Raw genomic sequence first — 12593 nt, forward strand, 5'->3', positions numbered from 1 at the left:
TCGCCACTCTTTCATTAAAGCAGTGGTTTTATCTTGCAATTATGATGGTTCCCTTTCATTGTTAGAGTATGTGGGCTTTTCTGAAGTGTTTCCATAGTTAGAATCAATTGAACATCAATAGGAGCAAATGCATTTTGCCCCTTTAGAATGGTGTAGTTACGGTGTCGAGCAGCAGGTGCTAACCTGAACAACTGGTGACGTATCAAACGTTCAAATGCCCGGATGCCTTCTGACCTCATGTGAATGTCAATCTGCTGTATATGAAGAAACACCACTATGACACCATCCCTCATGTTGCCACACTGTAAAAACATGACATTTCAAAGTTGTAAATAAAACAAATCATTATTATTGAAAATCTTTTTTAATAAATGTGTTGCCATTTCTTTGTACTTATTTGTGAAATGTACTGGATGAAAATTGTAAATCCTACTCCATTTATTGAGTTGAGTTGTAAGTAATATTGCGCTGTTTTTTTCTTTCTTTCTTACAGGTCTGGCTGGAGATGCCATAGATCTAGATAAAAGAAAAGAAGTCTTCGGGCAAAATCTTATACCTCCAAAAAAGCCAAAAACTTTTTTACAGTTAGTGTGGGAAGCATTACAAGATGTGACCCTCATTATCCTCGAAATTGCAGCCATGATCTCTCTGGGTCTGTCCTTCTATCAGCCGCCTGGAGAGGGCAGCGAGTGTGAGTATCTGTCCATCATTACGCCTTTCTCTTTTGGCTTTCAGCAGTATATGCCTGATTTCCCTTTGAAGTGAGCTGTTGTTTCCTGTTCCTGTCTCATATATTTCTCGTATTTTACGGCAAATGATCTGCTGATGTAAGAAATGTAACCAAGGCACTCAGGTTATTGTTAAAAACAGTTTTTCAGTCTCTATAAACCCTTTGGCTCTCCTCTTTGTCATCCAGTCGTCCAGCGCCGGTTAAAGGGAAAGTTCATCCATGTCGTTCCGAACCGGCATGACTCTCTTTGTTCTGTTGAACACAAAAGAAGATGTTCTAATAAAAATGTCAGGTTTTTTTTCCATACACTGGAAGTTTTGGACCCTTTTGATTTTATTTGGAAAAAAAAAAATGATATATAAAACATCATACAGGTTTGAAACGACTTAAGAGTGAGGAAATTCTCATTTTTATTTAGGCTGTACTGTCACCTTCTTATTTTTATGATTAGTTAATATTAATTGTTTTAAACAGATGTTGTACTGTAGGCAGTCTTGTCAGCAGTTAACAGAGAAAAGTAATGGTTTAAAGGTCAAGTGTGTATTTTTTCAGTGTTAAATAGCTTCTCATTTGATGTGATGTGGAAATATAAAACACTGGCATTTACTATCATCTGTACAGATGAATTAATTTCAGAAGGATTTCCAGTCTGAGATCAAATCCTGGTGAAGGTTGAAGTAACAGTACTATACATACACTGCCATCCACAAGTTTGGGATCAGTACAATTTTTAATGTTTTTAAAAAAAGTTTCGTCTGCTCACCAACGCTGCATTTATTTAATTAAAAATACAGTAAAAACAGTAATATTGTGAAATATTATTACAAATTTAAAATAACTGTTTTCTATTTGAATATATTTGACAAAGTAATTTATTCCTGTGATTCAAAGCTGAATTTTCAGCATCATTACTCCAGTCTTCAGTGTCACATGATCCTTCAGAAATCATTCTAATATGATGATTTGATGCTCAAGAAACATTTCTGATTATTTTCAATGTTGAAAACAGTTGTGTACTTTTTTTTTTTTTAGAATTCCTCGATGAATAGAAAGTTCAAAAGAACAGCATTTGTCTGAAATACAAAGCTTCTGTAGCATTATACACTACCGTTCACCAGTTTGGGGTCAGTAAGAATTTTAATGAAATTAATAATTTTATTCAGCAAGGATGCATTAAATCAATCAAAAGTGACAGTAAAGACATTTATTATCTTACAAAAGATTATATTTCAAATAAACGCTGTTCTTTTGAACTTTCTATTCATCAAAGAATCCTGAGAAAAAATATTGTACACACATATTTTGTAGAGTTGTACACATTAAATGTTTATTGAGCAGCAAATCATCATATCAGAATGATTTCTGAAGGATCATGTGACACTGAAGACTGGAGTAATGATGCTGAAAAATCAGCTTTGCCAACACAAGAATAAATTGCATTTTAAAATATTTTCAAATTTACTGTTTTTACTGTAATTTTAATTAAATATATGCAGCCTTGGTGAGCAGACGAAAATTCTTTTAAAAAACATTAAAAATCTCACCAATCCCAAACTTTCAAACTGTCGTGTATGTAGCGTTACATACAAACCAAATCTATTGGTTTGCACTTGAGCTGCACAAGATCTAACTAAGATTTCTAGCTGATGCCAAGGTGGTTTTTAATGGATGCCGGTGTCTAAACATTCCTTCTGGCCACAAATCTGCTGCTCATTGCATCTTATTCTGTCCAGTAACCAGAAAAAGAGCATTTAACTGACATGTAAAGTGACCAACCACAGTAAGTTTAGTTTTGAGATGCTGTTTAGAAGCAGAGTTACTTCAACATAAGAGCAACTATAACCACAGTCTTCATTTTCAATACTACATCTCTCTCTTTTCATTTTTTTTTAGCATTTCACATCATACAAACTTCTTTTTGTCTTGAGGTTTTGATGAAAAGTGTGTTTGTGCATCTTTCTTTACAATAAATGACTTTTTGCATTGCTGTTTTGCATTTTGCATGCAGTGACATTCAGACATTTGTAAGTGTGACTGAAGTGTGCAAATACCATTTTAGGCCACTATCTTTATAAGTCTTTATACCATTAGCTGGAATGTGTGGTTCCAGTCAGTTTAATCATCTTTCTATTAGTAAAAAAGCTTGATGACTGAATCACTACATTATATTTGTCAGCAACGAGGGTATAACGTCGCTGTTTTTGAAGTAATTAAACTCGCAGCTTCACTATTAGCACAGACGCAGGTAACTCACACGCATGTCTCTCTCTCTCTAGATAATTCAGATAAATCCTATAATTCATTCATGCAAATAAATTTAATCTTACAAGCACTACTTTATCTCTGCGTCTGACTTAGGTTTAACGAGCCATAACTGATTTTTATCCTTCCTCTCAAATATTGAGCTGCAAACATCAATAACTGCTTTAACTGGTAAATGATCATGGTATAAGCGGGATAATCCACGGCTAGCTGTGCATTAATCCACTTCAATGCACTGCACTTCATGTCAGGCAGTTCTTTGCCTCTACGTCGAGCATTAAAATCGATTTAATGCACAACTAGCCATGGATTATCCCTTACATATTGATCATGGAATGACATGTCCAAACTTTTTCTTTACTGATCAGCAGTCTTCTTCAGCTCAGTGTTCGTCTCAAACTAAAGTGAGCATGACTCTGCATTCAGAGCGAGGGGATCCAGTGAAGGAAGGAGTTAATGAAGTGAGCACTGGAAGAATAACCTTTTGGTGAAGGCCATACATCAAACCAGCAGGCCATAAAACGTGCAATGAAGACAAAACCATTAAAGCAGTGTAAAGAAGCTAAAAGAATGCTGAGCAAGAATTATCAATCATGATAATGCTCAAGGATTCAATTACTCCAGGAATGGAAAATGATCTTTTATTCCAATGCATTCAGAGCGATGAAGCAGTCCAGATCTGAGCGAAGAATAGCTCTTTAACTCTTGCATCGCTGTGTTGGGAAAGTGTAAGACACTCATCATGTTCAAGTAGTTCAAAATGCATTACAAAATATTTTTTAGCTTGTATTGTGATTCTATGATTATATGAATCTATCTAGCACAATATCACGAAACTTAGATTAATATGCAGTTAAGATCTGCTTTATAAAAGAAAAACTTAATAAGGTCTGTAGCTTAATTACTTTCTAAGTAGCTTCCCCCACATTGTTTTGTCATAAACATTAATATGCAAATTGCACGTTAATATGCGTATTACACCTGCAGTGGACTTTCCAGCAGTGCAGAGGCAGAGAAAAGAGTCTCGACACTTTGGCTCCACCGGCGTCCACCCTGCCATTACATCTGAGATTTGTGACACTTCTCCTTGTTTTAATGGAGAATGCTGCTGTCTGTGTCTCTTAAGGAAGATGAATTGTGCTGCTGGTCCAGACATCCCTGCCGTTCAGATTGAATTATGCCCTCACAGATTTTCTGCCTGCAGCTCCCACATGTGAGATAAGCACAGGCTCCATACAGATCAATACAGGGAAAATCTCACTTTTCACCCGAAGCAGGAGAGCTGGGCAACAGCGAAGACCATTAGAAGAAGGATTTGTAGCTTGAAATACATCATGAAGGTCATTTATTTACATATTGCATCATTTACTCACCCTCAGGTTAGAGTTTTCCATGCAGTCGTTTTCCTTTAAACAACAGTTCGGAAAGGGAAACATATGAAAGGTAGTCCATAAAACATAATCATGTTTTTAATATGTCTACTTTTGTGTTCCGTGAGAAAACACAGCAAACAACTTTGGAATGACAATAGTGCGTGTAAATAATGAGAGTTTATGCTTAAAACAAGAACAAAACTCTGCCGGTGGGGTCAGAAAAAATAAATAATTCGAAGGAAAAACAAGAAGTGAAATGTAAAAATGCACATTTGTCCAAATTTGACAGAATTTGCATAAAATAGGCTCCTGCCGAATGGGCAGTTTTGGTGAAGTGTCAGGAGAGTGTTGCGGCACTAGCGCGTCTGCTCTGGTGTCACGAGCTGTTATCTAATGCCTGCTGTCTGCACTTCAGCACCGCGGACAGCTCCCAACACACTCGCTGACATTTTGCACCCAGAATGAAGTGGTTTACTGCAGAGGAGCTAAATCAAATGAAGAGATCTAGAGCCATATCCCTGCGCCACAGCCTTGAAACGGGAGATCAGTAGGGTCCATAATGCAGAGTCTAAAATAGACATCTGAGAATCACCAACACTGGATTTTTGGAGTATTCATTAGTGGGTGGGAGTGCATTTAAAGTTGTATAGGTTGTAATTCTGTCATCAATTCCGCACCATTATTATTATTACATGTTGTATTACATGTTACTCTATGGAACACAAAAGGAGATGCTTGGCAGAATATCTCAGCTGCTCTGCTTGGAAACTGGGGATCAGAAAATCTCATAAAAAACATCTTTTTATTATGGTTAAGAAAAATTAAAACTTTTAAAACATTTCTGGAAAAAAAAAAAAAAAAAAAAAAGCTGAAATAAAATTAACTCAAACTAAACAAAAATAGAAATCTTGCCTTGGAAATAGAATTATTAACTGGACATTAATAAAAACGAAAATGTACTAAAACTGAAATAAAATAAATTAAAGTAACAAAATAAATAAACAAAAAAGCTAATAAAATGAAAAAGGAACATAACAAAATTACTAAAAACAAATCAAACTAAAATTAACACAAAAACTAAAAATGTAAAAAAAAAAAAAAAGCTAATTCAAAATATGAATAAAACAAAAATAAAATTAAAATAAAAACTAATATAACAATGTGTTGCATATAAGAAATAAAAAGTCGTTGTTATGTTTTAGTCCGGATGATGATGAGCAGAGGTGAAGAAGATCAATTATAAGTCCTTTTATTAAACAAAGTAAACTCAGGTAATCAAGAACATAAACGAAACAACATGTGGAACAGACAAAGGACTGAATGAGATGAGGAACTTAAATACACAGGGTGAATGAACAAGCAGGTAACAACTAAATCAAAAACCGTGAGAACAAATGAAAATAAAACGGAACAAAGGAAAACAGGTACTTGAGTGAAACAAACTAAAAATGAAAGTGAAAACAAGTCTCAGTTCAACTGAGTGAGGGAGGGTGAGGGCTCTGGAGGTGGATGAGGAGCTGGTGTAGAGCTCGAAACAGGCAGGGATGCTTGCCGGAGAAATCAGGGTTGAGTAGATGGTAGGAGGAGCCAAGGAGGAGCAGATGCTGAAAGGGCCAGTGAAGTGGAAGGATCCATGGAGGAGCGGACAGCCAACAAGACTCCCGAGTGACCCAGGAGGCAGCCAGGATAAAGGTGACCCACGGTGGAACTGATGGAGGGTGTATGAAGTGATGCAGGGAGATGGTGAAGCACAGGCGAAGTCTGATGGACCGAGAGACCTAGGCAGAGTCCCAGCAACAAGCAGCAGAGGTGGAGCCAGGGGGCAGGAGGACTGAGGTGACGCCAGTGTAAGTGTGGACTGCGGTGAAGCCTGAGGGATGGAGAAGCCCAGCAGATCCGTAGGTGTGTGGAAAGATGGAGCGCAGCAGAGAGCCCGGAAGTTTGAGGTGATGGTAGAGCGACGACTGACCAAGGTGGAGCCGATGGGATGAGGGAGCTCAGTGGAGCCAAAGTGATGACGGTCTCAGGTGGAGCCGAGGGAGTGAGGGAGGCAGGGTGGAGCCGACTGGTCGACGGTCCGAGGTGGAGCTGAAGGCTCGGAGGGTAAAAGAACTCAATGACAAACAGATGGCAATCAATTAATCAAAAACCATGGTAACAGATGGAGAGTGGGAAAACGGCACAAAGGAAAACAGGTAACTGAGAGAAACAAACAAAAAGTCCATGAAACGAAAACAAACCAGGCTGTCCATGACAGTCATAGAGGTTGGACATATTTTTCATTTTTGGGTGAAAAATTAATTTAATGTAAAATACTGTATATCTGTTTCATTAATTTTCAGATCATAAAAGGTTGAGCATAATAGAATAACAGAATTAGTTTATGTTGATATTTGTGTGCATTTTAAATACAGATTACAGACTGCTAACTCAGAATATTATGGAGGACCAAACAAATAGGGTAAATGTTTTTTTTAATAGTTATTTTATTTATATAACTTATTTAGGTGGGTGACACAACAATGAAATTTGTTTTCAAGTTATTTATGGATTTATGCATTATTTATGCATTATTAGTGCTGAAACTGGTGACCTTGTCTTTTAAACTTTTCACTTTTTGTCTTCTCTGTTCATTTGAAAATAATGATAGTAAAATACTAGCCATTAAAGCTTAATGGTTTGGTCAATCAGAGAAGAGAGACCAGTTTCATGATTTTTTGGGCAAACCATTCAGAAGTTATAAGCAAAAAGAGCCATATTTCATATCTTCTGACCAGTAGGTGGCGCTATGTCACAACTCTGCATGCAGCCTCAGGTCACGCTTGTGATAACACGCACCAATATTCATCTCAACACGCTAAAGCGTTGCGAAGATATTGCCTCGCATCCAATTTGGCATGCTCTTCGTTAAATTTGTTTGCACGATATTCGAGAATGGTTGGGTTTATCAAAAAGCTTTTATTAACTTTTTGCCAGCATGGTCTGAAGATGATCTGAGCCCATTTTGGTGAAAATTTGACAAACTCTCTCAAAATAGTAGGTTTTTCGGGAAATACAAAATGGCAGAAAACATTTCATCATGACGGAAAATGGAATGCAATCAAATCATCCTGAGCAAAGGGATCAGAGGAAAAACTAATTTCCCTGAATAAAATGTATTTGTTGTGTCCTGGTGCATTCAGCATTGGCTGTGTCATTGGACAGTGTGTCCATTTGAACTAATTCTGCAAATAAACAGTTCACTAGAAACCATGATGTTCCTGTGCTTACAGTGACTGCCCGCATGTGCTATTTTATCCAGCACAGCTGGAGCAGGACCGGCCCATTACTAGACGGAGCCCCAGTGGAGTTACTGCATCACCCCTGAGGAAACCCTCAGACTAGATCAGAAATCACTGGAAATAATTAGCCAACGCATGTCTGAATGTGTGGACATAACAGAGATTGATTTTCAGCACATTTCTGTCAGTGTGCATTTTATAGTTATGTAGCAGTACATACGTTACACAGTTCAGATATAGAATTATTGCTTTTGTGTAATATTCTGTATGAACTGTCACACTCATGCGATTCACTCCAAGTGAACTTTTTTTTGATTAAATATGTATGTAAAATATGTGTAAAAATACCCTCTACATTTCAAGCTTAATTTAATAAAATATCATTAACAAGATTTATAATTTATCAGAAATTTACCTAGGATGTTATTCTTCTGATGATTTATGGCATTAAGTGTAAGTACAGTTTGTACAGTCAGAAATCATTATATCTATGTAATGTCCCCATAAAACATGAAAACCCAACATTGGATTGTACAGTGTGTGTTTTCCCCAGCATTCTCAAATGTTGATTTGCTCTTTCTGCAGCCTGCGGGACAGCGAATGCGGGTGCGGAGGACGAGGGAGAAGCGGAGGCCGGTTGGATCGAGGGGGCTGCTATCTTACTCTCAGTGGTCTGTGTTGTTCTGGTCACGGCCTTCAACGACTGGAGCAAAGAGAAACAGTTCAGGGGTTTACAGAGCCGCATCGAACAGGAGCAGAAATTCCAGGTGGTGCGTGGAGGACAGGTCATCCAGCTCCCTGTGTCAGATATTGTCGTTGGCGATATTGCACAAATCAAGTATGGTATGTGTCACCAAGCTTATTTTCTTTTTAACACTTATACCCCTTGTATTTATAATTGGATGTCACAGGCTGATCGGTCCTTTACATGCAGTCTGCAAGCAATCACATCATTTACTACATGCCACAAGCCTCTTCTGATTCTGCAGCCAATAAGTTTGCTTGCTCAAATTTTAGATAGTCAGATTCAGTATTTTTTGTAAGATGGTCCTGCAGAGTTCCTCTGAACTCCTCCACTTCCCCAGCTCCACCTGCCCAGAAGTTTATACCTGTTCATGCAGCAGCAGCATGTCTTACATGCTCACAGCAGTGTGTCTGTGTATCTGTTGGCAGTAGTAAGTTGACATACATGCTCCAAATCAGCAGCTACATAGCAGATATTGTCCACCAAGACCAAAAACATTAGGGTCATTGTGTGTCAAATCAAACATATTAAAAACAAAATGCCCGGCTCATATTTTTAATATTTTTTCCTTTTTTTTTTTTTTTTCAAACATAAATACAAACATAGATAGTGAAGAAAGTCAAAATATTAAATGTCATGGATGAATATTTATTGTCAGAGAAATGACAAAAACTTTACCTGAGATTTGGAGCCAAATTACAGGGGGATAAAAATGACATTAAAAAGATGGCAGCATTGTTATTTATTTATTTTTACACAGAGATTGGTATGTATATTAGTTAAATCTGTTGACTTTAGCAATCTTTTTATATTATATGCCAATGCTGACAGTTGCTGGTTTATTCATCAGACTTTGCTCTTCAATACAGTTTGTACCAATACAAAATAAAGTATCAGCTGTATTCAAAGTGAGCCACGTTTGGTTTTTGACCACTGAAAATGTGTACAATTTAACAGTTTACTCATGGAGCCACACTGAGATCCCCATATCTCTGGGATTGAACCATATAGATCATTAAAAATTAAGATACAAAAAGAAAATTTTGTTAAGAACCAGAATCTAAAAACATATTGAGATATCTTTATTACTTTTTGAGTTACAGGCATGCCCATTTTTGAACTGTCTCCATTGGCATATGATGCAAAAGGACTGCTAAAGACAACAGAATTTACTAAAGACCTACCAATCTTTGTGTAAAAATAAAATAATGATGCTGCCATCTTTCTAAAGTCATTTTCTCCCCCTGTAATTTAAATTCTAGGTGAAAATCCTCTACAAAATATATGGAGTCAGGGTGATTCTTCAATTAGGGGAACTTTTCTGTCTTCTAGGATAATTTTAAAGAATAATAAAAGATTAATTCTAGATTATTAAGGACATATTAGGAGCATCTTTGATATTTTTCTCTCTAATTACTTTTGTTCACTCGAGTTTGAAGGATAAATTTGGATGTTGTGCTTGTCCATTATACAGACTTTTTAACTTCCCCAATATAATACATTTATTAAATGTTTAAAATTAGTGGAATTTATTTTGCACTTTGTAATATTGCACATTATTTGGTATTTGGCTTTTGTTTGTGGACTAATAAATGTAATAAGTAATAATAATAATATGTTTGACATTGAATATTTTGAGAAGCTGACATTTCCCACAGTGTGAGATGCTAAATGCCATCTAAAACAATTTGAAACAGTATTGAGCTCATTTATAGTTATCATTCATGTAACTTTTATGAGCTCATATTATTTAAGAAACGGACATGGACATTCCAACAGTACATGGAATATATATGTACTACAATTAACATTTCACATTATAGAATCATTTAAAATGAATTATAAAAGTAAAGAAAACTGGTATAATCTACAATATACACATTCATATATACATGATCCTTAAATTGTGTATTCATATATTTATAATTTATAATTATACATTCATACAATTATGAATGTATAATATGCATTAACATAGATGAAATGTAGTTTTTCAAGATTTGTAATGGAAGGTTCCCCCATATATAATCTGAAATCTATTAATTAAGTGAAGCGTTATCAAGAGAGCTTTAAAGCATGACCGGACATCATTGCTGTGTGATGAAGCAAGACTGATCTGTGTCATTAATTTTACAGTTTGATTATGAGAGTCGATCAAGCTGATCAACACTTTCTAGTCTGGAGATTTTATCAGACTACAGGGCTGTGCTGGTTCTGCAGTGTTGGAAAGGTTCCGGTTGTTATTTCGGATCTCCTGAACAAGTGGGAGGCAGATAATGTAGCTGTTGACAGTGACGGAGCGATCCTGTGGGTGCGAGCGTTTGGCAGGCTGGAAGAGGGGTTCCATCTCCTGACTAGTACAGCGGTGGTTAGAAGTCCCAGGCTTACTGTTATTTTTGAATATGTGTGGGAGTTGATATGATGCATTGCAAAGATGGAAAATGAAAGCAAAATTATCTCTTTTGATATATATAAAACAACAAAAGGGCCAAATACTGAACCCTGTGGAACACCTATAATATAGTCATTGCACAACGTACTGCCAGCCTTGTCATTTTGATATTGACTCTGTTAGGGCTGTAAACTCAGAAAAATTGGAGAGAGATTCTGTTGTGAAATGCTTGACAAGTGCCATCTTAGAGGATCAGCTTTGGAATTCTTTGGAGACAGCAATATTGATCCCGACTTCTTGTTTGGAGAAACTGAAGGGATTATTGGAAGGAACACAAAGGCACTAAGAAGAGCTTTGGAGATTAGATTCTGAAATATGCTCCATTGCTGAGTGGCTGCCTGTGTTCAGAAACAGTTTTGTCCCTGTTGTGCTCTTGACCGTTGGATTTAACAAATTAAGCTGAAGACCCAGTCGTGCTTGCTATAAGTCACTTTTAAAATGTTATTATGTGCTGTTGCTTTTGTGTGGTTTGGTGAGGTGTGATTTGCATTTTATTTTCTTATTAATTCTACTAAATGCACATAAATTGACAGCCCTTAATGTGTTCAGGTGACCTGCTCCCAGCTGACGGGGTCTTGATACAAGGCAACGATCTGAAGATTGATGAGAGCTCTCTGACGGGAGAATCCGACCACGTGCGCAAATCTGCAGATAAAGACCCCATGCTTCTCTCTGGTGAATCCTTCTTTACTAACATATTTTACTTTCACAGCGTTCATTTTGTTGTGCTCTCTTGCACATAATGCATATTGAAGTTCTTAAATGTTACATGATTTACTTATTTTCCCATCATGCCGTAGAAAGTACAAAAAAGGCGCTTCTTTGGTGTAATAGTTTTGAGGAATTTTACATTTTTTTTAAATTAATATTTCAATCATGTGGTAACAATGTTGTGTGCAAAATGTGGGCCACAGTTAATAACATAATAATAATAACAGTTTTTTTGGTAATTAAAGGTGCAGTGTGTACATTTTGCGCCATCTAGCGGTGAGAATGAGAAACTGTCCCTTTCGAAGCCAACCTGGTCTCATAAGAAAGACGTACTTGTACCTGTGGGAACGTTTTCGCGAGTCGCCAAAATACGAACCAATGCGTACATATCACTGCAGTTTCCAATAGAAACGAACACTAGAGGCAGTAAAACAGCAAGTGCTTTTAATCGTTTTCATACACAGTTATGATTATGGGGTCAGATTATAGATTAATAAAGACTTGTTTTCACGTCTCCTTGCACGATACTATGTTATAACGATTTATGTGCACGATTTGTAAACAAATATATTTTGGATTTTGCATCACTTAACCAGATCCATATGCTTTTCTGACATAACAAACTTGCTCGGTAGCTCAGCTGAAACAGAGTTGGACTTAAGACGAGGAAGCCTTGGGTACGAATCCCGTGAAAAGCGAGTCACGGTCAAAGAGCTAAAAAATAGATCTAAACAAGCTAAAATGGCATGATTATGTCACATTTGATTTTTTTAACACTATCAGGTAGGTTTAGGTGTAGTGTTGGTGGTACGTTATCTGCACGCATCTGCGGCGCATTACGGCTGTGACGCGGCTACCGGAGCTGATTCGCGGCCACTCTAGTCAATGCTTGTGTTTACACCAGCTGCGCCACGGTACGTTTAAGAAGTGGCCCAGAAGCGCTGCGCCGCTTCGCTAAATATAGGTGCCTGGCCTATTTTTGACGGACGCCGGGTCGAACCTGTGTAGTAATATAAAATAAAAGATCAAAAACCTGTCA

General features: G+C 37.0%; 1 protein-coding gene across 7 annotated transcripts in view; it reads left to right on the forward strand.

The window, feature by feature from the left end:
• The window catches only part of atp2b2 (ATPase plasma membrane Ca2+ transporting 2), a 168966-nt gene that overhangs the window by 102906 nt on the left and 53467 nt on the right, over positions 1-12593 (forward strand). For all 7 annotated transcript variants that reach the window (XM_067388773.1, XM_067388772.1, XM_067388777.1 and 4 more), the window contains exons 3-5: positions 494-691; positions 8232-8489; positions 11393-11518. In XM_067388773.1, the coding sequence (XP_067244874.1) occupies positions 494-691; positions 8232-8489; positions 11393-11518 (582 nt within the window). The remainder of the gene's footprint in view (positions 1-493; positions 692-8231; positions 8490-11392; positions 11519-12593) is intronic.

The sequence above is a fragment of the Chanodichthys erythropterus genome, chromosome 6 (genome assembly GCF_024489055.1).
Source record: "Chanodichthys erythropterus isolate Z2021 chromosome 6, ASM2448905v1, whole genome shotgun sequence".
Taxonomy (NCBI): Eukaryota; Metazoa; Chordata; class Actinopteri; order Cypriniformes; family Xenocyprididae; genus Chanodichthys; species Chanodichthys erythropterus.